The following is a 27,405-nucleotide window of genomic DNA, read 5'->3' on the forward strand; positions in this document are numbered from 1 at the left end:
CGCTCATGCATTTCTGCATGTGCCTCTGTTTGTGTGTGTGCGTGTGTGTGTGTGTGTGTGCCCCCAAGGGAGACCCCTGTCATTTACATTAGGGTAGGTGTGCAGCTGGGATGTCATGAATCTCAATAACTCAGTAGATTGATTACCAGCAGACTTCCAAATGGCTCCAGAGATTTTATTACCAGCCAATGGGAATGGATAGATGGATGAGGTTGTGTGTGTGTGTGTGTGTGTGTGTGTGTGTGTGTGTGTGTGTGTGTGTGTGTGTGTGTGTGTCTACAGGTTTGTGAATGCAGCTATGAAAGCTATAACCAGCCTTTAGGGCACATTTATAGCAACAGTGTTTGCTCCGAGGTTTCTTCAAACCTTGGAGCTTTTACTCAGCAAGACTATTAAATTATTAAGCTAAGATATCTGAAAATATTTCCTTAATATTCAATGTAAACATTCCCTTTTTCTCTGCGTGTAATTACTCCATGGGAGATTTATTATGTGAACTGGTACAATGACTGGAGAGGATAAAAGCACGACTAGGATATGAGAAGACGTTTCTATCTCTAAACTGGCAGTATGTAGCAAAACTCGCCTGTTACGCCATGGATAGGTTGCAGAACCAATGTTGTCACCTTTGTTGCGACTTGTCAATGGACGGCAACCACCTCTCATTCACTCAGTCCCACCCTTTACAATGCGTAACTTTAATTATGTAAAACATTTAATTGGCAGCAACAAGACACACACCGCCCCATGGCACCATCCTGTTTCCAGCCTCACCACTCCTAGAATTAAATGCACTTTCCCCACACTCACTCTCTGCTTGTTCATACCAGCTTCCATAGCAGCTCTTTTTCTCTGCTCCGATAGCAGCTCGACTCCTCTGCTCACCACTGATGCATAAATAGAACTCTGCTTTACAGTGCAGAAGTAAAAAATATACATATTTTAAAAAAATACATACATGCATATATCAATACGCACACACACATACACCCATACACATGTACACACATAATGTACATACACATGGGGTGTCGGTGGCTTAGTGGTAGAGCAGGTGCCCCATGTACAAGGCTGTTGCCGCAGCGGCCCGGGTTCAAGTCCGGCCTGTGGCTCTTTGCTGCATGTCACTCCCTCTCTCTCTCTCTCCCCCTTTCACGCTTGTCTATCCTGTCAATTAAAGGCTAAAAAGCCCCCCAAAAAAAAAAAAATAAAAAATAAATAAATAAATAATATATATATATATATATATATATATGTATATACATGTACATACACATATACATACATATGCACATGCACAAAAAAGAAAAAACTAGGCTAAGGTAGAGGGTCCTGTGGATCCGAAGGCCAGAGAGAATAGATGGGTCTTTAAGGCAGACTTAGTCCTCACCACAGATCCCGCATGTCTAATATGTAGTGGCAGGCTATTCCAGAGCTTGAGAGCAGCTACAGAGAAGGCACGGTCGCTTTTAGTCTTTAATTTTGATCTTGGTATATCCAGCAACAGTTCTCTGGACAAACTTAGAGCTCTGGCTGGATTTCGGACCTGAATAAGTTCTGCAAGATATAGAGGAGCCAGACCAGTTAAAATCTTAAAAACAATTAATAACACTTTAAAATCAATTCTAAAACGGATGGGAAGCCAGTGGAGGGAGGCCAGAACAGGAGTGATGTGTTCACGTTTTGTTGCTGTGTCTCATGTGTAATGAACAATGGATGAGGAGAGACTCATTGTTGCAGTCAAGAATTATCATGAGCAAAACGACCCTCAGTCCTGTTGTTACAAAGACAATGGCCAGACAGATATTGCCTGTGAGTCATAGCTCTGGAGATTGGCTCTTCAGGTGAGAAATGAAGTTTGAATAGGGTCTATCCATACATGATTTTAAGCTGACACAGAGGAAGAGGTACAGATCTTTCAGCAAAAGTAGTAATAAGTTTGTGTGGTCGTCCATTGACCATGCTGCAGCGCGACTCGTCCTGTGTGTGCAAGGGGTGGCACTTGACATGCGTCACATTATGCACCACGAAACAACAATGCAAGTGTGTTTTCAACCTCAGGGTTGGAAATTTACTTTTTTGTCCACATGCCACTGTGGCTGTAGGATTACAAAATCTATTGCTACTCAATAATACTTTAAGGCTTAATAACATTTAAATGTGGGTGACTTGTATAAAAAATTGAGCCACTATGCAGCTGTCATGAACCAGGAACTGAGCTATAGAGATTTTTTTTGGTAGCACGCTGTGAACATGTTTATTCCTACTTTAAAGTTGGGCATTTTAACATGGGGGTCTGTGGGGATTGACTTGCTTCTGGGGCCAGCCTCAAGTGGCCATTCAAGGAACTGCGGTTTTTGGCACTTTTGCATCTGAGGTTGCCACACAAAATGCCACCTACCTACTTTTGTTCATACAGAATGTGCCTTTTTCGAGGCAATGGGGGGCGTGAGCAAGCAACTCAGTGTGTGACGTAAAAAGTGACGTACTCCGAGGGAAGCTGCGACTGGTCAGTCCTTCGGCAATACTCTCAGAAGTTGGCCTGCCCTTCATCGTTCCCTTCATTTGACAGTTAATGGCCTCTTCGTTTGCAAGGGCAAGGAGGGCGCGCAATTCCTTGTCTCCCCAGTTGCTCATCTTTACAGCGTCTGTCAGGTTTGTGTTTCCCTCTTGCTACTAGCTGCTCATTTCTGCCATCAGCTGTGTCTTGTTTATCCACCGCCAGTGGGTCGCACGTGCGGCGTCATCAACGGCTCCTTCCACAAGTCATCAACAGCCTGTCCTGTGGCGGATGGCCACCTCGTTCTTTTTAAACCAAAAAGGTTCCGCCAACATGTTTACCCCTCCGTGGCGGAAAATTGGGCACTTCAGATCAACTCGCCAATCCGGCTCTGGGTGTCTAAACGCTCGCAGCTTGCCAGCAAAATGGCCCAACATTCGCCGAAAATCTGGCCGTGTAAAAGAGGCTTTGGTCACAAGCAGCACATATTTCAAACTCTGGCAACATGGCACTTTTCATTCCAATGAAGATGCTAACCTGGTGCACACGCCAAAAGTTTTCTCACTTCTGGGTTTACTTCTGTGGTACGGGGCCTACTGAATATGAACAGTGGTGTTTCCCCTGCTTGCCCTGCTCATGAGTCCCCGCTTAGCTCATCGACTTTACATTGTGATAACGTCATGGAATTTTAAATCGCTTGTCTCACAGGCAGCACCGTCTAACAGTGGTTAGCATTATTGCCTGAGCTGGATGTGACAAATACAAGATACCATCAAACCACACCTACCTTTAAAGGTAGTAAGGTGGGGCTCTATAAAACAGTGGTTGCCAGTTGGTGGGTCAAGGTCCAAAAGTGGACCACAAGTGACTCGCGAACGTGTCAAGTTTTATTTTTAAGTACAGTGAATTTCTGGCACAGAGCTTTTATTTTGACGTGCTGTTTCCTTCTGTAGAGTGAGTGACAGCTACTTTACATAGACAGCTAACTAACTCAAGGAGAGGCCAAATGTAAGTATGACAATTATTGTATGAAACTGTGTGAACTTTGAACTAAAAAAAGGAGAAATCTGTACCCTGTGGCTGGACCAGTTGGGAACCACTGCCATAAATGATCCGGGGTTGAGTCACTTTTTAATCATCAGTTGAGGTTTTCTCTCTGTTTCTCTTTGTGTCTGTCATGTTACTTTATCCTGACACACACACACACACACACACACACACACACACACACACACACACACACATACACACACTGACTTTCACCTGAAATGTTAGAGGAGTCAGAGCTAACAGCGGTGTTTTCATCACAGCGGCGGCGTTGCCTTCAGGAGACAAATCTCTTTAAGATCTCGCTGTCTCGTCAACACACATTTGTTTCCTTGTTCCACATTAAAAAGCCTCGGGCCTTCTCAAATCACTGAGCCAGCACTTCAGAGGTGCGATAAGAAGTTTGAAAGGAGTGTTTCATTCACCCTCTATCTCGCTGCCACAGCCTGTATCTCCCCACTGAAGCAAACTTTTCTGGTGTTTCTTCTTGAATCTTAACACAATCCTGTTTCTCCTCGTCTGTATTTGTCACTAACTGTTCTGAATATTTTCTTTGCTTGAATGGATCAATCAGACATTGATTTGTTTACTTAATGGCCTTTTTTTGTTTTTTGAGCAGAGCCGTCTGCGCACTTGGTGAACCGCTGCCTCTCTGCCGACTGAGTAGTCCAATTGTTCGTTAAGCCCACTCAGTTTGTCTCAAGGCTGCTCAGACGAGAGGTGCCAGTGACTCAGAGAGGAGACAGTGTTTAAAAAGATTTTGACGAGATGGGATGTGAAAAAGTTCTTCGCCACTAAACTCCTATTGCCTGGTGAATATTTCGCAGCAGACATGAGATGCTGCTGAATTTATAATGGCAGCTGAAGTAGAGTTTTGTAGCGGTAAAGCCTCACATCAAAGCTCCTCTCAGTTTCAGTTGTATTTAAAAAGAAAGATGTATTATTTTTGGTTACCTGTGGTTATTCAGGCTGCCAGCAGAGAGGTTCCCTCACACTGTGCTATTTCTGCATCAGTGCAGTAACATCTATAGATGCTGTCTGAATAATGTGAGCTAAAACAGCATATTAAGATGCCGTGCAGTTAAAACACCAGCAGGTTCAATATGGATGACAGCCAGCTGACTGCTGTTTCCAATAACAACAGATCCTCTCTCCCCCTGTGGCTCTCAGCTCTTCTCCTCTTAACTCCCAACTCTGACAGCAGCTAATTTTCTTTTCCTCACCTTTCCCTTCCCATCATTTTCTTCGCTCCCCCTCCCCTGCTCCTCCTCGTCGTCTCCTCTCCTTTCCCTCACCGTTCTCTCTTTTTGTTTCCTTTCTTTTTCTTTCCTCTCCCTTCCTTTCATTCCTGTTCCTGTCTGTTCCTCTTAGTTCCTTCCTGTTCTTGTCCATTCCTTTCTTTTTGTCTGCTTTCCTTCCATCTCCTCTTTCCTCCACTGTCCTTTCTCTCTCCTCGATTTCTTTTCTCTCCTCTTTCCTTTCTTGTCTTCCCCTCACATTTCCTTTACATTCCCATTCTTTCATTCCCCTTTCTTTCTTTTTCCTTTCCCTCACTGCCGTTTCTGTCGTCTGCTCTCTGTTTCTCCATCTTCCTTTGTTTGTTTCTCTCTTCCTTACCTCTCTTGTTCTCTCTTTTCTTTTCCTCTCATTTCCTTTCATTTCCAACCTTTGCTTTCTTTCATTTACTCCTTTTCTTCAAAACTTTCCTCCAAAATCCTTCCTTCTTGTCCATTCCTTTTGTCTTCTTTCCTTTCATCTCCTCTCCTATTCTTTCTTCTCCCTTTCTTTCCTCTCCTTTTCTTTCTTTTTCCTCACTCTCCTCTCATTTCCTTCCCTTTGCTTTCTTTCATTTACTCTCTTCAACACCCTCCTCTCATATCCTTTCATTTCTGGTCCATTCCTTTCTTTTTTTCTCTTCTCTTTTCATTTCTTCTTTCTTTCCTCCCCCCTCGTCTTCCTTTCCGTTCCGTTCCTTTCCTTTCCTTTCCTTTCCTTTCCTTTCCTTTCCTTTCCTCCTTTCCTTCCCTTTCCACCTCCCCTTTATCTTTCTTTCTTTCCTCTCCTTTTCCTTTCCTTTCCTGTTGCTCCCTTTCCCTTTCTTTTCTTCTCTTTCTTTTTTATTTTCCTTTCTTTCCTCTCCTTTCCTTTCCTTTGCTCCTCCCCTTCATCTTTCTGTCTTTCCTCTCCTCGTCCTTTCCTTTCCTTTCTTTTTTTCCCTTTCCTCTGCTCTTGCTCCTTTTCCTGGTCTTTTCTTCTCTGTCTTTTCTTTTCCTTTCTTCCCTCTGCTTTTATTTCCTCCTTTCCTTCCCTTTTCTCCTCCCCTTTATCTTTCTGTATTTCCTCTCCTTTTCCTTTCCTTACCTTTCCTTTCCTCCTTTCCTTCCCTTTCCTCCTCTCCTGTTTCTTTCTGTCTTTCCTCTCCTTGCTCCCTTTCCTTTTTCTTTTCTACCCTGTCATTCCTTTCCTTCATTGTTCTGTCTTTTCTCTCCTCTTGTTTCCTTTCCTAACCTTGCTTCTACCTTTCCCTGTTTACCTTTTATTTCCTCTTTCCTTTTTTCATTTTCTCCCTTTTTTTCTAAAAACCTTCATTTTCTCTCATTTTTTCCCCTTTCCTCTCTGGCACATTCCTTTTCTCTCCTTTTTTTATTTACATGTCTTCACCATTCCTTTCCTTTCCTTTCCTTTCCTCTCCTCTCCTCTCCTCTGCTTTCCTCCCCTCCCCTCTCATATAGGATGTACAGACACGTTTGATCAAACTGACTCTGACTCTGCAGGAGAACCAGATCAGGTTTAGATTATAAATCACAGCACCCAGCAGGCATGAAGGTCATCTCTGCACCTCTTCAAATGCAGATCACCTGCTGATAAACAGACTCTCTTACCAACAAGTCCCTCAGAAATGCTGACGTCTCCAGTCACTCTGCTTTTGAGTCATGTTTGGTAGCGCTCGTCTTCCACACAGATTGGACCCGCTGTCTGCATTCAAAATACGTGCCATCTGTTTAGTGATTGACTCTTGACTTGAGTGGAGAGACTGAGCAATCACAGCCTCCTTTGTAGAACTGATGTAGCACTGACTGAAAATATTGTCGGTATTATCTTCCACTTATCATTTCAACAATTTTTTTATTTCAGTTTTATTCACTTGTATTCAGCTTCATTTACATAGAGTTCACTGCTACAGTATGTAAATAACTATAGGGTGTTAAGTGCCCTGCAGGAGAGACGGAACAAGTGTGAAATTTAGAGAGATGCCAAGGTTGAAACTAGAAAAGCAATAACATACTTTAATACAACGCACAGTAATTACCGTGAAAGGTATATTTTAAGTCGTGCCAGCTGCAAATCATGAGTGGCTACAGCGTTAACGAGGATACTGACCACCCAGGGCCTTGTTCTGGAGGAGGATCTATTGTAAAGCTCCATTTACACTTTTGCTTGAGTTTTCTCTGGTGATAACAAAGCTTTGTTGAATCCTAAATTTACATAAAGTACAAAAGAATGTATTTTTCTAATTATTTCAGTAGCTTTTATATTTGGAGGCAAGCTCCAACAAGAAGTACAAAATCTGGTTTTGGCTTTTTTAGGGGCCCCTGGTCAAATTTTGAAAATGAGCAAGACCCTGAGATACATGAACTCCCTCTCTTGGGGCAGTAACACTCCCCCAACCTAGAGGGCGCAATCCACCAGTTTCCAGCAGAGAACCATGGCCTCAGATTTGGAAGTGCTGACTCTCATCCCAAACACTTCACACTGGGCTGTAAACCGCCGCAGTGCATGCTGGAGGTCACGGTGTGATGAAGCCAACAGAACCACATCATCTGCAAAGAGCAGATGCAATTCTGAGGTTCCCAAACTGGACCCTTTCCTCCTATATCCCAAACACCATTGGTGATGCAGGCGCTGCCCTGGACTGTTGTGGTGAAGAGGGAGCTGAGCTGGAAGGCGAAGCTTTCTATTTACTGGTCCATCTACGTCCCAACCCTCACCTATGGTCATGAGCTCTGGGTAGTGACCAAAAGAATGAGATCGCGGATGGAAGCGATCAAAATGAGTTTCCTCCGTGGGGTGGCTGGGCTCAGCCTTAGAGATAAGGTGAGGAGTCCACAGGGAGCTCAGAGCAGAGCCACTGCTCCCTCATGTTGAAAGGGATCAGTTGAGGTGGTTTGGGCATCTGAGCATGATGCCTCCTGGACACCTCCTGTTGGAGGTGTTTCAGGCATATCTAACTGGTAGGAGGCCCCGGGGCAGACCCAGAACACACTGGAGGGATTGCATGTCTCATCTGGCCTGGGAACCCCTCAGGATCCCCCTTGAGGAGCTGGAAAGCATTGCTGGGGAGAGGGACGTGTGGGGTGCTTTTGACCTGCTGCCCCTGCGACACGGCTTCGGATAAGCGGATGAAAGATGATGGATGGAATGTGACTAGTAACACTTTATGCATGTAGTTGTACATTCATATCCGTCTTTTGCACACACCACACCCATGCATGTTCAGAGGAGTGGTAGGTTAGTCATACTGTTTGTTTGGAGGTTGAGTGCCTTGCTCAAGGGAACTGCAGGATTGCCCAGGATGTGAAATGGCACCTCTCCAGCTGTCACTCCTTTTTTGGTTTATATGGGGCAACCCTTTGATTCCCAAGCCAAGTCCCCACAGATTGAGCTACTGCTGTGCCCAGAAGTAGTCAGTGAAATAAAAGTATAATGCTAAATGATGTAATGATGATCTCCATGCTGAAATCAGAGTGAAAGGACAGATGTTATCACTTAATGTTCTTGCCTTCTCTTCCTGGTGATAAGATGGTTCACAGAGTCCAGCAGAGTCCTGACAGCCAGTGAGTTTACTCAGCTGCTACGATAGTAAATACTGTGTGTATTTAGCTGTAGGTGTGCAGACATATAGTGTGTTTAATCATATATAGAGTCATATTATTACAGTTGCAGAAAAATGTGGTGTACATGGGGGTGCTGACTGTCTGATTCTATATATGATTGCTTGGTGTCTCCCAATCAAACATAATATATGTGGCCTATTTTAGTATGAATGTATTAATCAGAGCACTCACATAAGGAGGTAGCACTAGCAGAGCACAGTGTGATATGTTCTGTCTGTCAGTTGATCTGCCTCCGCTCTGTTTCAGTACTATGGACAGCGCCAAACCTACACACCCACTCCAGGGGCCTAAACTGCCTGTTTCAGTCCCTCCATCAGCCAAATCCCTGGGAATTATGCGTGGCCTTGCAATTTTGTCCAATCACCACAACTTTAACACAAATTTTCTTCTTTCTTCCTCTGTGTTCATCTTAATCTCCTGAAACCCATTTTGGGTTTACTTGACCTTATACTTCATTCTACTTAACTTAGACCTGTTGTCCTCATTTGTGAACACTTTTTTGTGCTAGTGGTAGTAAGAGCACAATACACTAATCCATGTAAAAACAAGATGGCAGCCATGTCTGTCAAGTCAGTCTGCAGCTGATCCCAACACAGAAGTGGACCACGTCCAAAACCTGATCACATTTTATGGTTGACACTTGTTTATTTGTGATTAATGATTAATGTTTGTTGTTTGATATAACAACAAATGTGACCAATTTTAGCAACAACAAGCTAAGACACTGTTAATTAGGAAGTACTCATTGGAAGACATTCCAACAGACAACGTTAAGTTTTTTTTTTTTTTACACATATCAGGTCCTACTGATTCCAAATAGACTTTCCAAACAAAGGTTTGGGTCTCAGGAGGATATAACTATGGCTGCAGGACCAGAGTTCTGTGCCTGGGACACAATCACTCATATACATACACAGTGACACGGCTAACTGCTAGCATCACACAGCTAACGTTACCCAATGGTTATTAACAGATTTAATGACAGAGTTGAGCTGTTGACATTATATGACGAGTGGGGATGAGATCATGTTGTACTGTGCTAGCTCGTGCATAGAGAGTAGAGCAAATCGTTACATGAATGGCAATCACTCCCACATTTTTTGGACAACTGGACAATATTTTGGAGAAAGATACGTTTAGCTAAGGTCTTATAGATATGAAATACCTACTGATTTCAAGGTCCTGTACTTTGGTGCAATAAGGGAGGAGGTGATAGATAAAAAAGATTAGTATCTGTGTAAAATATTGTTGTTGCCAGCAAGAAAGCAATTACAAAGAACTGGTACAAATCTGAGCCTCCAAGACTTAAACAATGGATGGACATAATCAAGGAAATCTTTATAATGGAAAAGATGACTTTCTCTGAGGTCCAGACGAGCAATATTCCTCAGAAAATGGGAGAAATAGACCTTCTTTATTTCAGAAGACATGGACGCAGCTTCACCATGAATGTCTGGACAATAAAAGGACATTTAACACGTGGACTTATAAATACTTACCGTAAAACATCAATTATAAGCTTAGTCCCAATTAAACGTCCAGTCCCTTTTACAAACTTATTTTTTTTAAATAGAAGTTCTTCGGATGTATAAAACCGAGTTGTTGGCTACCTCAAATTATGTGTCCATTCCTTGATTACCCTGTAAGCTATTCATATTCCTTTAGTCCATTTCGATCTTCAGATCAAAAGAATCAATCAATTAATCCAAGCTGTGAGTATTGTTTTAACAGGATAAAGTGGTGTTGTGTTGGTATGCCAGATGCTGTAGTACCATACCGTACTTCATTCTCTCTCTGATGTGCTGTCTGTCGGAGCTAAATCAAATGAATTAAAGAAAGGCCTGTCCCATACAGACGCCTGTGCCAGATATAGACCTGTTTATTCCAGTGATTTAAGCAAATAATAGCCTGGGCTATTAACTGAAGTTTAACGGTAACTGGTGTGCCCAGCCCTGCGATAGTCTGGCGACCTGTCCAGGGTGTACCCTGCCTCTCGCCTGATAGCCGGGATAGGCTCCAGCCCCCCCGCGACCCTCAAGAGGATGAAGTGGTTAGAAGATGAATAAATGAATGGTGTGCCCCCACACAGTGTTCTCTATGGTGTTTATGGTTTGTCTAAACATTTAAGAAATACTTTAAATAAACTCTTTTTGAAAAGAGAGAAGAGCAACTCATGGACACGGCCCTTTCGCGCTGTGTCGAACAGCATCAACAGCTGATTGGCAGTGATTAGCTTTTACTGCCCGCCATCCCACATCATCAATAGAATCTAATTCTGTGGGAAGCACTGAATACTCATTATAAAACACTCTGAATCAGTGACAGGATCATAACTATTTTTGAAATTTTCCACTTGCCCCCGCATTTTCATTGCAAAAATAAACCCACATATAAACATTGCAACTTGCATCGCAGATTTTTAGGAAAGCTGCAGAGGAATTAGGCATTTCAGGTCGCAGCAATCCCCAAAAACAGCCTGACTCCTGACGGTAATGTTTCAATCTTAGCCAGAACTGAATATGTTCTGATTAGTCTCATCTAGCTCAGTGGATTCAAACTGCGTTCAGAGACATAAAAAGCCACCCATGAGTTTGTCTTATTACCAAGTAGAAAAACTAAGTATCTGTCCTTTAACCCTCCCACTCATCACGTGGCCCGAGCTGTACCTTTGTTAAGAAACTGTGCAGTAAAAAGATAACAAATATCACTTGTCAGCAGTCTTTAAAGTAACTCTGATGAGTTTGTGTGGGTCACCGTGTTGCAGAATAAGCAGCGAGGAAAAGCAACAGTGACGAACAGAGAACAAAAGAGCTCTCTACTCCTCTGCTCTCCCGTAGGTTTACAGCAGCTTCTTAATAATTGAGCGAGGAGAGTTGTGCGATGGCAGATCTATCCTGATTCCCCCTGCGCCTGTCACAAGCCCTGCATGGATAGATGGATATTGAACCAGCCTTTTTTCCACACAGTATTTTTTCGGAGGGCACAGGCAGGCCAGCCGAATTATTTCACCATTTTAAAATGTGATAATGAATTTCGGTCGGCGCATGAGTTGGCTCAGACTGAGGAAGAAAATCCCCACACGCCAGATAAGACAGGATGTGCGAAAAAAAGGGATACAGTATTTAAATGTGTAATTTGTGTGTATATTTAGTTCAAAGGCAGTTTTTTTTCACAATGGTGTATCTTCAGTGTGTAATGGAGCTATTATAAAATGCATATCGCAGTGTGTGTATATGTGTGTGTGTGTCCAGAAAAATTGTCCAACTCTGCTGCAGAATAATAAGATAGAAAATGCAAAGTGTGTGTGTGCATAGTTTTCTGTGTGGTGGTGGTGTGTATTTCTGCCTGTTTCCCTGAGGCCACCAAGATCCCTCATTTCTCTCTCTGTCTCACACAACCCCACACACACACACACACACACACACACACATTCACACACGCTTGCCTCTCTACTCGTGTCCCTCAGGACTAACTACCCACCACTTTTGGGTCAAACTGGCAATAGCGGCTGATTCTTGCATAACATTTGTTTAAACATACAAGCAGTAATAGCTGCAGCGAGCTGTCGTCTACAGAGCCAGGAGATAACTTCTGTGCACAAAATGAGAAGCTTAATATCCTTAAACTTTCTGCTGTGTTACTTTTCATGTCATGACGGACAGCGCGTCTGCAGGGAAAGATGTTGAACTGCTGAATAATAGAAATCTCAGTTGGAAAATCAGATGGAGTTTAAAAATGAATGCGCCTCTGTGCTGTGTCCTCCTCGCAACCTCAGGTACCTCTGCTGGTGTGATCTGATTCAGGGTTACATAACCAGGCAGGCAGCGACCTATTAACACCTCTCAAACCAAAATGAAACAAAAATTGCCTTGATTAATCCTCCAGTTGCTTTCTCTGTTATGCCCTGTATTTGTCTGCCTTTGTATAATATTCTTGCTTTGGTCATCAGGCTGCAGAAATGGACACAAATAACATGGCAAACTGACAGGCCACCTCCTGAGCTCTATTGATCGATTCCTGTGATGTGATCAGTTTCAAACTGGAGAGATGGTTTTGTTGACACACTGAAGCTTTCAGAAACAGACAGCAACTTCCCTCTTTGCTATTCAAGTGGACCTGGCATCCTTTGTTTTTCACAACATCAGGTGCCATCTCTTTTCAGAATTAAAGAAGAGTTTAGGGAAAGCACCACATATTTACATCTTTCGATATTTGGTAAATATAAGTAATTATGATAAATAATATGTAATGCCTTTTGTGGCTTCAGAGGGAGCTGTGTGAAGTCTGATAAATTGACTCGTGATGTCCTGTGAATTAGTAGCCTACAGGGCTGCTACCAAGTCCCTTCTTTATGTCTCTTTTGCATTTTTACACAGAACCGAACAACAGCAGCATCAAGCCGCTCCAGGATATGATTTTAAATAGCATATCGGCACCAGGGAGCAAAAAGAGGTGATGGGCGTGACAATGGCATTAACGTTGCATAAACAGTCATTTACCTTCTTCGCTATATGATGGCTGATCTTGTCCTTTGCTCAAAAGGTAAGGAGCTCCCGAAACTCATTGCTTTTGCAATTTGTGGACAATTTTGGCCACTGTTGTTTTTCTCTGAGTTAGCCGCTAACTGCTATTAGCTGCTCTTTAAATCTCCTGCAGTGGGTCCCATGTGGTCAAAACGTCACACCTGTCCTGTTCATGGTCCTGTCCTGCCAGCTGTCCTGTTTATACAGACACCGTTTCAGTGCTGTTACTATTTCTCAAAGGCGAGACAACTCTGTCCTCCCATTCCATAATCAGAATGTATACAGGCGAGGCAGCATAATGGCGCAATATTCCTGCCTTGAACAGACAGTTTAAAGGGGCCAGTGTCAGTTACGGATGAAGCAGTGCTTAATGTGTAAATCAGGAGGTGCAGAGGCTGCCAAAGTACCTGGCGCACAGACACACCTAGGCACTGCTGTGATGAAACTAAACAAGAGTGACATAAGAAACGCTAAAATAAAATATCATTGCATCCTCTGACATGACAATGAAGCCTAGTAAATAAACACTGTATGCCCACAACGATGGGCATTATAACTGACCACAGTCATTTTACCACACAGCATAAACACCCACTAGCTGACAGGCTTACAGTAATAGGCTGTGCCAAAAATATTATACACATATCATGCCTGCAGTGATGGGACTTACAAGTTTTCATTATCCATAATCATTTCACCATCACACACACCCACTCAGTGTTTAGCTGTGGGGCTGTTGTTTTTAACCATTCATTGATAAGATGATGGGATGCTTTATTGTCATTGCATGTTAAATGCAACACAATTTGGTCAGGCAGCAATCCACTCCACTCAGCAGCATACTGTGTACGTTTTACCAGTTGGGGAAAGGAAAAATCCGGAATGACTGGGCCACGATCAGAGCTAACTGTAGCTGTACAGATCTGACATTGTGAAGCAGAGTCCTGAACATCAGGTGTTGATCAAGAGAAAAGATTATACAAAGATTTCCAAACCTGGTGTGCATGCTAATTTGAAATTTTGGTGAATCTTGCAGTGGGTCTAAGTAATACTTTCCAGCCACAATTACGGGGCCGTGCCAATTTGTTGTGTATTTATTGTGTATTTATTTATATCAGTCAGTGTGTGTGTGTGTGTGTGTGTGTGTGTGTGTGTGTGTTTTAGACTCATTCATCTATCTATCAATCCATCCATCCGTCTGTCTAGTGCTCAGCTCCTGGCAACCGCTGGCCCCACGGTGCCCTTAGATAAACACAGCTGCTCCCCTGTATCTGCAGACGCTGACAAGATTTGATCAGCTCCACTTAAAATGCTGTTTCTCCCTAACGCGACAGGTCCAGAGTGATTCTCATTTCTCCAGGAAAGAATCAATCAAAAAGATCCCTGTTCTTCAAAAAACACTGCCTCTCCATCGCAACAGGACACACACACATTCATAAGTTTCTCATGTACACTCTCTGTGACTTTCTTACCTCAAGGTGACACAAGAATTACTCCTCTTACAGGTACTGCACTTGACAGACACTTCTTCAGCTGATTTGATTTTCTTCCTCTCAACATACCATGCCTCCACTTGATGTCAGAGTGGTCCAATAGATATTATGGGCTAACAAAGACTCAAAGAGTGCAGAAAGAAAGGCTTCCTCAAGTGCTTCAGTGTGCTGAAAAATAATACAGGAGAAAACACCAGCAGGGCTCCTTATCTCTGGAAAGCACAGGCTATTTATGAGACGCTGGAGAACTGCAGTTCATGGTGCTATAACCTCACTTTGGTTCAGTAAAAATATATTTGAAAGAAATCTTTACTGTCACAGACTGTAGAGCCTGTAAAAATTACATAAGTGGCCAGTTTGAACATGGAGATGTTCTGGTTAGTCCGCCTGTAGTCATAATCCAGCTCAACTGTCTGGGCTTTAAAGCAGCATTTTATTTTTATGTAAATAACATACTGAGGATTTTAGACTGAGAACAGCTTTCAGTCTTAATAACTGAGTCACTGCAGATTCAACCTGTTACTTCTGGGTTTTTAAATAAGTGGTAGTCACCATAAAGAAGCAAAACATAATCATGAACATAGTCTCTATATACAGACTCTATATTCAGTGAATGTAGAGTCTGTAGGCAAACCCTGGAGATTTTGCCTTCGGAAGAAGAGCGGAAGAGCCCTGGTTTCCGGTTGTAGGCTGTTTATAGTCCGTGTGATATTGACCAATCACGTTTGAGCCGGCTGCAGTTGTTGCCAGGTTAAACGGTCTGTGCGGTGAACTACCGAGGCGGAACATAATTGGCGTCACTGCAAACTCTGAATCCATCACAATGGTTCAGCATAGTTACTTATATATAAACGGAAGACGGAAGTTGGAGACGGAAATTCGCCTCCTCCACCCAAATCAAACCGGAATGCCAAAAAATCGGGGGTCTGCCCTCAGAGGCTGTATCGCTGTCTGCCGGAAGTCAGACACCGAATACAGCCGATGGGTTCCGAGAATGTCATGAACATAATAGAAAAATAATGATTTTGGCATAATGACTTCACTAAAAGTATCTTCAGTAAGATTAAAGTGCTGTTCAGCTTTCAGATTTGAAGATTTTAGGGCTGATGGCACAATGACATCAGTTTGTTAGCTTGAGGTAAACACGACCCTCCACCACAGGGCTGTAGGCTACATAGGAGTCTTAAAATGTCGTCCTGTTGTGTTATTGGGAGCCAGAATAGAAGGAGTCATGGTTTAAAACTTCAATTCTATTGTAACAGCCACTGCCCGTCAACAAAACAAAGGCAGCTATAGTTAAATGCAATAAGACGAAAGGACTGGACGGAGGCGATCATCAAACATGCTTATCAGGTTAGGGAAAAAGTATTTCCTGTTGTAGGGATGAATAATGTTATGTGTATTAAGGGTTATCATGTCTACCTCATCAGAAACTGGGGAGGTATTAAGAGGAATATTAAATTTCTCTGTAATGCTAACTTTTTGGTGCATTAGCTAACATTAGTTTTAATAGCAAAACAAACTGGAGGAAACTATTCAAGTGTCGTCCTCCTTTGTAAGATTGGCGTAATCAGCCACAAAGCTTCCTGTGACATCATCCATCCACTGATCTGTGTGGCTTTTTAGTAGTCCTGTAACATTATCCCCACCGCTCACAGTCTATACTCAGTCCACCAGTAGAGACTGACCCCTAATGGCAGGTTATGGTCACTACATATATATACAATACATCCTCAATACAGCGTCTCCATATTCATAGAAAGAGAGGCATATTTTTAGCGCTATTAAAAATCATACCATCGGAATTTCTACATACTTTAGAATACTGTAAAACCGTGATTCTGCCCAAGCCTAATTACTGTATACCACTCCCATATCTGTCAGTTAAATATGAAACTATAGGTTGCATTTATGCAGTGTCAGAAGAATGGAAATACTGTAAAAGCTCCCGTCAGTTATACTTTTGAGCATTTACACATTATTTTAAGGGTTACCCCTGCTTGCCTTGAAATTATTAGTCCATAGGACACATGGATACAACCAGGAGATGGTTAGCTTAGTTTAGCTTAGCTTAGCTTAGCTTAGCTTAGCATAAAGACTGAATATGGGGAAACAGCTAGCTCGGCTCTGTCCAAAGGTAACAAAGGTTTTTTTTTTGGGCCCTAGCAATGTTATGGTGACGACAATAGACTACAGGAAGTCACCATTTCCGTCACATAACCCCCTGTTGTTTTTACACTCTATTAATGGCCCATAAACCTTTGGACAAAACCAAATTAGCTATTTTATTGTGCTTTCAGTCTTAAAGCTAATCTAAGATAACTGTCTCCTGGCAGTAACTTCTTATTTAGCGTACAGCCTTCTCATCTAACTCTCGGCAAGAAAGCAAATTACCAAAATGTCAGAGTCTTACGTTAACATGACTGTAGTTTTGCAATTAAAGCTTCGCCTAGTGTAGCTTTAAGGAAAGATTGAGCTTGATTACATGATGGCTCTTTAGTTATAACATTAACATTTTAGAAACAGCAGTTTCTTTGTAATTTGGTTGCATGTGCTTCCATAAACACCTGTCGCAGTGACGGACCTAATCTCTGTTCTCCATTAGTCCTGACCCTCTGTTCTGATCTTGTCAGTGTAGAGAGCGAGGTGTCGTGATCCTGCTCTGATGAGGAAGCAGAGGAGAGGTGAGATAGGAGAGGAGAGGGGGGGTATGGTGAAGGAATAATTAGAGGGGAGATGGTGGTTGAGGCAGGAGGGCTGCAGATTGCCTGTTCAGGCTTCGGTCCTTGATTGCAGCTCTCCTGGTTATGTAAGTGAAGCCCGCTTCCAGCCACTTACTCCCTGAGGACACGGTGATTGCATGGATAGAAAGAGCTATCCTCTTATAGACTTTCTTCAGTCTGAATAATTCCTCCTGTGCTTCCATCCACTGCTTCATTGGGCATCTTTGTTTTCTTGATTGGCCATTGTTCAGCCCCAGTTTTCTCCTGTATATTGACCAGTGAATAGATATACATGTTACTGATTTGCAAAGGATTTACAAATTAATCTCTAATTGTAAATCCTGTGGATGGATGCTTGCCACTACTCCTGGAAAGCGAGACGCCTCACTTCTTGCTGTATATTTCATTAAGCCGACTGACTGGCAGCGGCACATGTGCAAAGCATGAATAAAAAGAAACATCTGACAGGACCAATGGTGCTAAACGGAATCTCTAATTGGCCGTGGGGGTTGTGTTGAGGAGAAGTTGCGGTGTTTCCCGAAAGCAGGTAGCGGAGGAAAATAACTAATTGGAGATTCCTCCAGTGAATATCAAAGACACAGAAGAAGAAGAGGGACCTCGTTCTCATTAAAAACACACCCCAGGCTTCCCCTGCTCACTGTACAAACAAACTGTGGTCTCACGGTCTTAGTGTGAGGCGATCAGTATTTGCTGGATTGAATGGTGGTAAGATGTGAAATCAAAGGTGATCCGCGCAGGTAGCGATGGCGGAGGGATGATCACAGAGCTCGTGTGGGTAGATTGACATAAATAAAGAGAGTCGTGCCTTTGTAGTGAGCTTTGTGTGTGTGTGTTGTGCTGTCTACGTCTAGGTTTTGTGTGTTTTTCCAATCACACTCAGTGCTCATCTCTCAGAAGAGCTGGTATTTTTAACTTGTCCTGTTTATGCATCGACACCTGAATGCATTGCGCCTGAAGTTTTAAGCTAATAGTGGTATTGCAGTATAGACTGAATGTAATGAGGCAGATATAGCTGGAAAGATTCAATGTGGAATACTGACGTGCAATTACTGCAGTGCTGTGAGACTTAATCACTGTGCTTGTGGCTCACTGGTTGCTCGCTGACTTGTTTTTCATTGCCATCCTTCTTCAGTATCTCATCTAATGAAATTACAGCTGGGTGGTGTTCAGTGGAGGAAATGAAGCTGTGTGTTTTGTGAGACTGTGCATGTATGTGAGCATGTATGAGTGAGCATCAATGTGTCTACTTGCATTTGTATTTTTGTAGGAAACCTACAGTGTAAACCCCAAAGGGAGCAAGAGGAGAGAAGATATTGTGTCTGTATGACTGATTGTATCTGAATGTGTTTATGTGTTTGGCCGAGTAAATTCAGCTCTTCTTCAGGCGCCCATCAGCTCTCCACTCTCTTGATAGTTGACTTCAGACCATGAATCCTGATTTCCCTGTCGGCTAATCAGATAACAGTCCTCTGCTCTGGTCTCGAGGGATCTACCAATCACGCTCCACCATGTTAGCGCCATGGAAATGGCTCAGCCCATAAACGCATCACTTCCTCTTCACCGTCTGCGGTTACAGCTCAGCTTCACATTTAACCTTGACTTTGAAAGCTGAAACTGAAACAAACAGTAGCTTATTGACAAAAACCCAAAGTACATATAATTTAATTCATTCATTCATTCATTCATTCATTCATTCATTCATCTTCTAACCGCTTCATCCTCTTGAGGGTCGCGGGGGGGCTGGAGCCTATCCCAGCTGACATCGGGCGAGAGGCAGGGTACACCCTGGACAGGTCGCCAGACTATCGCAGGGCTGACACATAGAGACAAACAACCATTCACACTCACATTCACACCTATGGACAATTTAGAGTTACCAATTAACCTAGTCCCCAGTCTGCATGTCTTTGGACTGTGGGAGGAAGCCGGAGTGCCCGGAGAGAACCCACGCTGACACGAGGAGAACATGCAAACTCCGCACAGAAGGGCTCCCATGCCCGGGATCAAACCGGCAACCCTCTTGCTGTGAGGCGAGAGTGCTAACCACCACACCACCGTGCCCTATATAATTTAATTAATTAATAAAAACAAACTCCAAGCTCGACTCCTCTCCTCACCATGGATGCACACAAGAGTAGTCTGTAGCTGCTGCTGTTTCGTGTGTGACAAAGAATGGATGACGAGAGACTTGTTGTTGAGGTTGAGAAATATCCCAAGCTAAACAACCAACAATCCGGTCCTTATAGAGACAATGGCTAAAAAGATATTGCCTGGCGAGTCATAGCTCTGGAGATCACCTCTTCAGGTGAGAAATCAAGTTTAATTAGGGGCGGTCCATACATGATTTTAAGCTAACACAGAGGTTGAAGAGGAACAGATCTTTAAGTAAAAGTAGTAATAGTTTTGTGTGGTCGTCCGTTAAGGAGCTGCCACGCGACGAATTCTGTGTGTGCTAAGGGCGACACTTGACACGTGGCACATGCAGGACCACTGTGTTTCTAGCTTAAGCCCCTCACACCAGAGAAGCATGGGTATATGCTGGCACTTCAGACAGTGACCCAGTGTTATATGTTGATTCATTGTATTTAATTGTAGATTTGCACTTAGCGCATTCACTGAGCCCTCCTTGCCCCACTCTCCCTCTGTTTATCAGACTACAAATTAGCTGTCTACCCCATGGCCTTTTCACCTCACTCCCCACCACTGTGGATTTCTTTGCTGGGACAAGAGCTGACAGCAGTTTTTGAAATGGACCATCGGTCAGCGGCTGTAGCGGCTAGACTTCAGGAAGCACAAACCCCCCCCTTAGTGCCGGGTGTCACAGTAGGCTGATGGCCAACAGTAGCGCCGGGTCTAACCTGTGTAACAGCAGCAACAGAAAGTTTGCTGACTTGGGGTCTGTCTCCAGAGCTGCTGCCCATTCTCATATGGAAGAGATTGTCTGTAGCTGTGGGAAGTGAGGCAGGACACACTGTGATTTGAGGCTCTAGCTAATGTTAGCGACATAAATGTGAACTTGGAGCCACACCTGTGAGCCTTTGGTTCTGGTTGGCAGAAGGCTAAATGATCAGCAACATTTTCTCTCCATCTCTCTACCTTTTTTTTTTTATCAGTCTATCTTCATTTTTTGGTTTTTGCAGTGTAGGCAGTCGTTGCCAATGCTGAAATAGCAACTTTCTCTGCAAGGACTCTGCGCCATTTAAGGCCAAGTCAGGCTTTCACTGGCCAATAGGAACGCCCTGGCTCTGATTGGCCAAAGTCACAACTTGAATTGCAATATGTTCAAAGTTTATTATTGAATTTTGGCCCATTGGCATCAAAATAAAACAGCATCAATAGAAAGATCCTACATTCCCCATAATGCACTTGGAAAGTATTTTATATCAGACAGCTCCTACCTGAGAAGATCCCATATCTTTGAAACTCATCCCAAATTGTTACACGGAGTTTTTCTAAACAATTTCGAGCCTCAATCCCAGTCCAAGAGAACCCTAATGACATCACTGTGACATCATCAGGGTTATATTTTCTGACTATACCGCTTCCTTTAGAGCTACAGATGACCTGTTTTTACTAACTTCGTTATCCACCTATAAGGGATAAAGCTAAAAAATATTAACTTCTGAAGAAGGGTCACAATAGTAAATCTTATATTTACAGTATCTTTTTAGTCTTATGTTGTTTATCTTTAACTTTAGCACACTCAAACTGGAGTGTGGATTTTTCACTACTGTACAAACATGTGGAGTGGGTGGGTTGTAACATACGGTACGTGGTGGCTGTTAATGATGTTATTATCATATACGCTTTACCAGCGTCTGGGCTGCTGTGAATTTATTTTAATCACTCTCTGATGCAGCACTAATTACATTATAGGTGCAGAAAATAAGCATGTCCCTGGATGCAAGTGCTGCATAATTTAACTTAAAGCTGTGATGTGATTCAGATATTTGGTCGGAAGTTTTCTGTCACAGAGACTCAGTCAAGGAATAGCTTCTTATTTATTTCCTATAGTGACACTGGATTATATAATAAGCCTACATTCCTTCAAAGGCATTTCATTGTCTAGTGGGAATTTCTCCCTGTTCTTGAATCCATGCTAATTTTGAGCTACTTTTCTGTGTGGTATCGGAGAAATAAACTTTCTTGGAACAGATAATATAATTGAATAAAGTGTGTTAAATCATGTAGCTGTTAGTAAAGTCAGAGTTGTTGTCAGTGTAAGAGGCTCAGTTTGAAATCATTGTAGGTGGTGTTGTTATCAGTAATAAAGATTCAGTTGTGTATGACTGAGTAAATAGAGATGAAGCTGAGTTCATGTAAAGCTCTGTGACACAAAACCTGATGGCCCTAGATATAACTGACGTATTTCCATTTAGAGATTTCTAGCTGAATAACATAAACCTTAATAAAATATACAGAGTTTATGTTTATGTGGGACTCAGGAGAAAGTGTTAAATTGAGACTTAACTTATGTATTTGACTGCTTCAGAGCGTGTTGTGAAAATTGCCTGTCATCTTTTTTAAAAAGACTGAGCGGCAGCTTCTGCAGCGTAAATGCATACAAATCGGTGAAAGTTAAAAAGCCTCTTTCAGCACTTCAGAATTGAAAGGAATCAAAGACGATAATGTCCCCCTGAGAAGTCAGCCACAGAAAAGGAAGGCTCAAGTGTGTTTGTGTGTCAGCGGGAGCCTCCTTTACAGAGTCTGGTCGGCTTGTCAAACTGCTAAAGGAGATGTTCACTGGTCCAGAGTCCTCCCACACACAGCTGCTCCCAAATAATCAGCCTGTGCGTGTCATTTCATATGTGCAGGCTCATGCATCCTTGTTTATGATATGTTTATATGTGCATGTGTTTGCACAGTCACTTGTATATCCTGGCACACGGCCATACCTGTGTGTGTTCCTTTCCTGTGTGTGTTCAGGCTTGTTTGTCTGATCTCTTGGCACCGTGTGCATCTCCCTCCTCATCCGACAGCTCCATGCCTGTCCAGCCGCACTCTCATCCTATTAAGACTTCTCCTCCCAAAGGAGCCGCTTGCGTGTGTGTGTGTGTGTGTGTGTGTGTGTGTGTGTGTGTGTGTGTGTGCGCACACGCGCGTTGGAGATCACAGTCTGGGCTCTGTTGCTGAGCCAAGTGGGACTCAGCGAGGCTAAAGCCTGGCGTCAAATATTTGTTTCATCCCAAACTGAGATATTCACCATCTGAAAAATAAATAAAAAGGCAGCTACTGTGCTATGCTGATCCTCAAGAGAGAGATTTCTTTTTGCACTTTCTCCAGCACCACCACAGGGAGGTCAGGAGTCAAAGTAACACAGCAGCATCCCTGGAGCTGACAAAGCCTCAGTGTCTTGTGCAAGGAAATGTCAGCAGGGCAGATGGTCGTTGTCACAGAAGCTTGAACCTCGGTGTTCCATTTTGAGAACAGTATGACTCCTGACAACCTCATGCCCAAGCCATAAAGATGCTTTGAACGTATGAATGTGAGAATTCAGCTAACGGAAGTGACAAAATGACTGATTTCATGACTGTCACTGACTGATCCATTTCTTTATAACAAGCACAACAAAAGAAACTGCTTGTATACCAATTTCTTGGTAGCTAACTTGCTAGGTAGTTAACATTACATTGTTATTGCTGATTGTGCATGACAGTCCTGCATTTTGACATATTTCTATATTGCATTCCCCCCTTTTAAGGCATATAGTTTTGCTACCTGTCTCGTTAGTCCTTCCCTGTTCCCACAGTATTCCCTTCACACCTGTTCTGTATTAGTCTTGTTTGCTCCACCCTAGTGTTCCCCTCCACACCCTTGTTGTTAGCCAATCCCCATTTCCCTCCTTTTGCTGGTGTCTTCCTCCTCCAGCTGTGTCTTGTTCTTGTGATTAGTTTTCTGTGTATATATACCTGTGTCTTTCTCTTTGTTCCTTGTCAGTTCGTCTGCGTTCATCCCCATATTCTTGATGTTGTTCCCTGCTCCATTTCCTGCCTGGTGTCTTGATTTCTGTTCAGATTTCTTCCCTGAGTTCATTGTGTTATCCCGGTTGGTTTTCAGTTTAGTTTTGGTTATTCTTTCTTTTGGACGTTGAGTTACCTGCCGGTTTCGGATATTTTTTATCAGCTTCATTAAAGCTTGCTCTGTGTTTGAAACCTCAATCTGCTTCCTGCTCTGCGTTTGGGTCCTTCCTGACCTGATTCCTGACATTGATAGCTTCAAACTTAAGTTGTGAACGACCCACAAGCACTCTGACAACCTCAAAAGGATGCCAATAATCCACAGAAGAGAATATAAGAAAAAGATATTCACAATGTCTGGCAACACTCATTGCATCTGTTTATGTAAACCACAGCACTGATAACTACTGATGACATGTCAGAGTCCCATTTCATGGAAGATTTCAACCACGACTCCTTATAACTCAAAGGGACAAGGTGGCACTCGAAAACGAGGGGTAGTGGTAAGAATAAGAAGTGGAATTGGGCTGAAATCTGCACACCAGTGCCTCTAAATTAACACTTCATATCTTGTTTGTTTAATCTGTACAGAAGCCAAAGTGTAAAAACACAAAGCTGTGGATCTATTGGCGGGTAAGTGCTTGAATCTCACATTAGCATCGTATTTAAAGTACAGACACAAGAGTTGAATTGATAATCTTTTCTAACACTCAGCAAGACAGTGAACTTCCCTTTACTGGTTGTCTTGTTCTTCCAAGACTGTTTGTAGTTTTATAGCAAAAATGTCTTTATTCTTGTGCTGCAAAGGATGCGACAGGTCTTGTACCCACTGAGCTTTATGAAAGTTCAAATGAAAAATTAAACTGAACCATGACTAAACTTTGACAGACATGCAGTCACACATTCTGGTTAAATCACAAAGAAGAAATCATTCAAGAAGTTTCAAAGTCACACACAGCAACTGGGCCCATCAAGACATTAAAATATCAAAAAAAATATTAGCACATTTTGAAACTCAGAAATCAGAAGTGTCGTATGAAAGCTTTGATGCAACACCAATCCTTGTTAGCATCAAGGGTTTTGTTCCTCTCGGTGGGTGGCTGAGTTTGGAATGAATCTCTATTAATGTCTCTGTAATTTTTGCAGTAGTCATGCTGAGTTTGAAATTAATTTCTGCTGTGCCTTTGCTTGTGTCTCCAGATGGCCCTGTGATCTGGCGGATGCTGACCTACCCCCCGACTCGGAGAGCCCTCCTGGTGGGCTGTGGTCTTCAGATGTTCCAGCAGCTTTCAGGAATCAACACGGTCATGTGAGTGAATCATTTACTCTAGTTTTACATCAATCGTCAAGTGCAGAATTATTATCTGGCTTGGGCCAGGAGAACAGACTTGTCAAGACTGTACAGAGTCTGCAATGTCAGCATACAATAGGGTGTTGTGGTTGAGGTATGGAGCTGTTCAGGATTCAAAGGCCCATCAGTTCTAACCCATGCACCATTTAGAAAGCAGTTGGAAAGAGATACTGATTGAGGTCACATTCATAACAAGGAAGTCTGCAGAAGTCTTATATTTACTGTTTTAGTTTAGTTCACTTTGCTGTGTAAGGGGAAAACTCAAACTCTGGATTGCACAGAGAAACCACACCAAGTCTAACTGGAAATGTTCAGGAGTGAGAAAGGTGTTATGGGTAAAGGAGACAGAAGCAGGCTGACACCAGACTCTCTGTAAGATTGTATTCAGTTATCCACAGAGCAACTGCCTGCACTGTAGATCATATATTGTTATTTAGTCTGATGTCAGATAGCCAGGGAATGGAAATTAGCCCTTCCTGAGTCCCGTCTGTTTTCACTTCGTGCTCCATTAACAGCTGAGCAAAACTGAAACACAGCAGAACCCTTTCAACTTTCCCCTTTCCTGTTTTACTTTGGAAACCAGTGGATTGTCCTGCTCTGGTTTGGGAGAGAGTTACTGCCTCAAGTGTCTCGAGGTCTTGTTCACGAGTGAGGGTAGAATTGAGCGTGAGATGGATTAGCGGTTTGGTGCGGCATCAGCAGTGATGGGGGTGCTGCGCCGGACCGTTGTGGTGAAGAGGGAGCTGAGCCAGAAGGCAAAGCTTTCGATTTACTGGTCCATCTATGTCCCAATCCTCACCTATGGTCATGACCTCTGGGTAGTGACCGAATGAGATCATGGATACAAGCGGCTGAAATGAGTTTCCTCTGTGGGGCATCTGGGCTCAGCCTTAGAGATAGGGTAAGGAGCTTAGAATAGAGCCACTGTCAGTTGAGGTGGTTCGGGCATCTGATCAGGATGCCTTCTGGGCGCCTCCCGTTGGAGGTGTTTGGGCACGTTCAACTGGTAGGAGGCCCCGAGGCAGACCTAGAGCACGATAGAGGAATTACATTCCTCATCTGGCTTGGGAGCACTTCGGGCTTCCCCAGGAGGAGCTGGAAAGCATTGCTGGGGAGAGAGATGTCTGGGGTGCTTTGCTTGGCCTGCTGTCTCCGCGACCCGGCCCTTGATAAGCTGATAAAAATGGATGGATGGAATTTCCTGTAATGTGGATATAATAACCAAGTGGGTAAATGCTAATAATAGAAAAGCAAGAACAGATGGTAAGTTCAGAAAATGACAACACTTTACTGTAATGCAGCCTTTGCAAAAAGGAAAAGATGACATTACGATATTACACTAACCAAAATCTAAAAGGATATCTCGTCCTATATGAATATAATATCCATATACTGCTGTACCCTACTTGTTCATGACAGTTAACATCGTGAATCTATCCTTCCATCACATACTGTAGTCCTTGTTACCCTGTTCTTGAAGCCATATTACCTGACCCTCAGAAACTGTCCAATAAACATTGCGGCACCTGGCTAAATAGAACCAGCATCGCCATCTTTCTTTTTATCAAGCTTGTCCGACCCAGCAACAGTAACTAAGGGGGGCGGGACTTAGCATCAGTCAATTGTTGAACACCTTCACCTTGAAGGATGGGGGGCTAGCAAAATTTCTATGTAGGTACCAGTGAATTGTTTTGCTTACAAATCTGTTTCTTCCTACTATAATTCAGACCAAAGAAAACACAGTGACAGTCAAAGTCATGTCATTTTCAGACAGACAATAAAGTCTGTAAAAATGCAGCCCACTCATTCCTTTACAATGAGACCAGCGCAGACGTTTGCTCAACTTCTGCCACCAACATAACATAAACTACTTTTTTCACCCATCAGTGAGATGATGTATAAAATGATAGCTTTACCCGGTTGTAAAATTTTGTCTGATTATAAACTGCAGAATGTAGTTTTTAGCATCTCATGAGCCTAAAAATTGATGGTTCTTCTGCTCAAATCCGCCGTCCTGGATTGTTTATCATCACTTCACTTGTACCTGAAGCAACAACGCAGCCCTTTGCAAGTGCACTTGTATTTCAACATACTTAACATTACAAAGAAATTGTACGTGCACCACTTGAGGCTGTGTGACAGGTATCTTGATCACAGAGTCTGTCCTGTTACTGCATCATGTCGCCATTGAAAAGGAAAGTTCAAGTGTGTTTTTATCTCTTTGACCCTCAGGGTTAACCAAAACAAAGGATGATACATGACACTGTGTGTCACCAGCTGTCCCTTTCAACACAAGACAGATCTAGACAGATGTATTTGGTTTAGCAGCACAGTATTAAATCATAAAACATTTCTTTCATCTTTCATAACACATAATACACCGGGGACTGGTAGCCTCATTGCATCAGAGCCCACTTGTCTGCGAAGGGACGGACCACCTTTCCTCTTTTATTCTTTTTATCTTACCATCTGAGGAGATTGTGTCATCTGTCTCTGTCTCACCTCCCCTTTGAGATGAACTATATTACAGGCTCTGTAAACAATCTGTGGATATGTGCTGTTGCCTAGCAACCATCAGAGGTGAGAGCAATAGGATAAGTGCATGCTTGCACGGCTGTGTGTGTGTGTGTTTGCATGCACGTGTGGTTTAAATGTGACACTATAGACTTGGGGGTCTGCACATGTGCACCTGTGTGATTTGCATGTGTGAAGTGTGCTCACGTGTGTGTGTGTGTGTGTGTGTGTGTGTGTGTGTGTGTGTGTGGATGTTTGTATGTGCGAGGTTGTATCTTGAGATTTGAAGTGCAGCTGTGGTTAGCAGAGGTGACACGCTGGATCTGTTACAAATCTCAGTAAATAGTGGTTTCTGTCTCTCCCACTATGTGAACGCCACTC

At 43.0% G+C, this 27,405-nt stretch overlaps 1 protein-coding gene across 2 annotated transcripts in view; it reads left to right on the forward strand.

The window, feature by feature from the left end:
* LOC125882846 (proton myo-inositol cotransporter-like) overlaps positions 1-27,405 on the forward strand; it is a 113,075-nt gene that overhangs the window by 40,473 nt on the left and 45,197 nt on the right. For both annotated transcript variants that reach the window (XM_049566756.1, XM_049566757.1), the window contains one exon: positions 24,360-24,468. In XM_049566756.1, the coding sequence (XP_049422713.1) occupies positions 24,360-24,468 (109 nt within the window). The remainder of the gene's footprint in view (positions 1-24,359; positions 24,469-27,405) is intronic.

This window comes from Epinephelus fuscoguttatus, linkage group LG22 (genome assembly GCF_011397635.1).
Source record: "Epinephelus fuscoguttatus linkage group LG22, E.fuscoguttatus.final_Chr_v1".
In the NCBI taxonomy this organism is placed as follows: Eukaryota; Metazoa; Chordata; class Actinopteri; order Perciformes; family Serranidae; genus Epinephelus; species Epinephelus fuscoguttatus.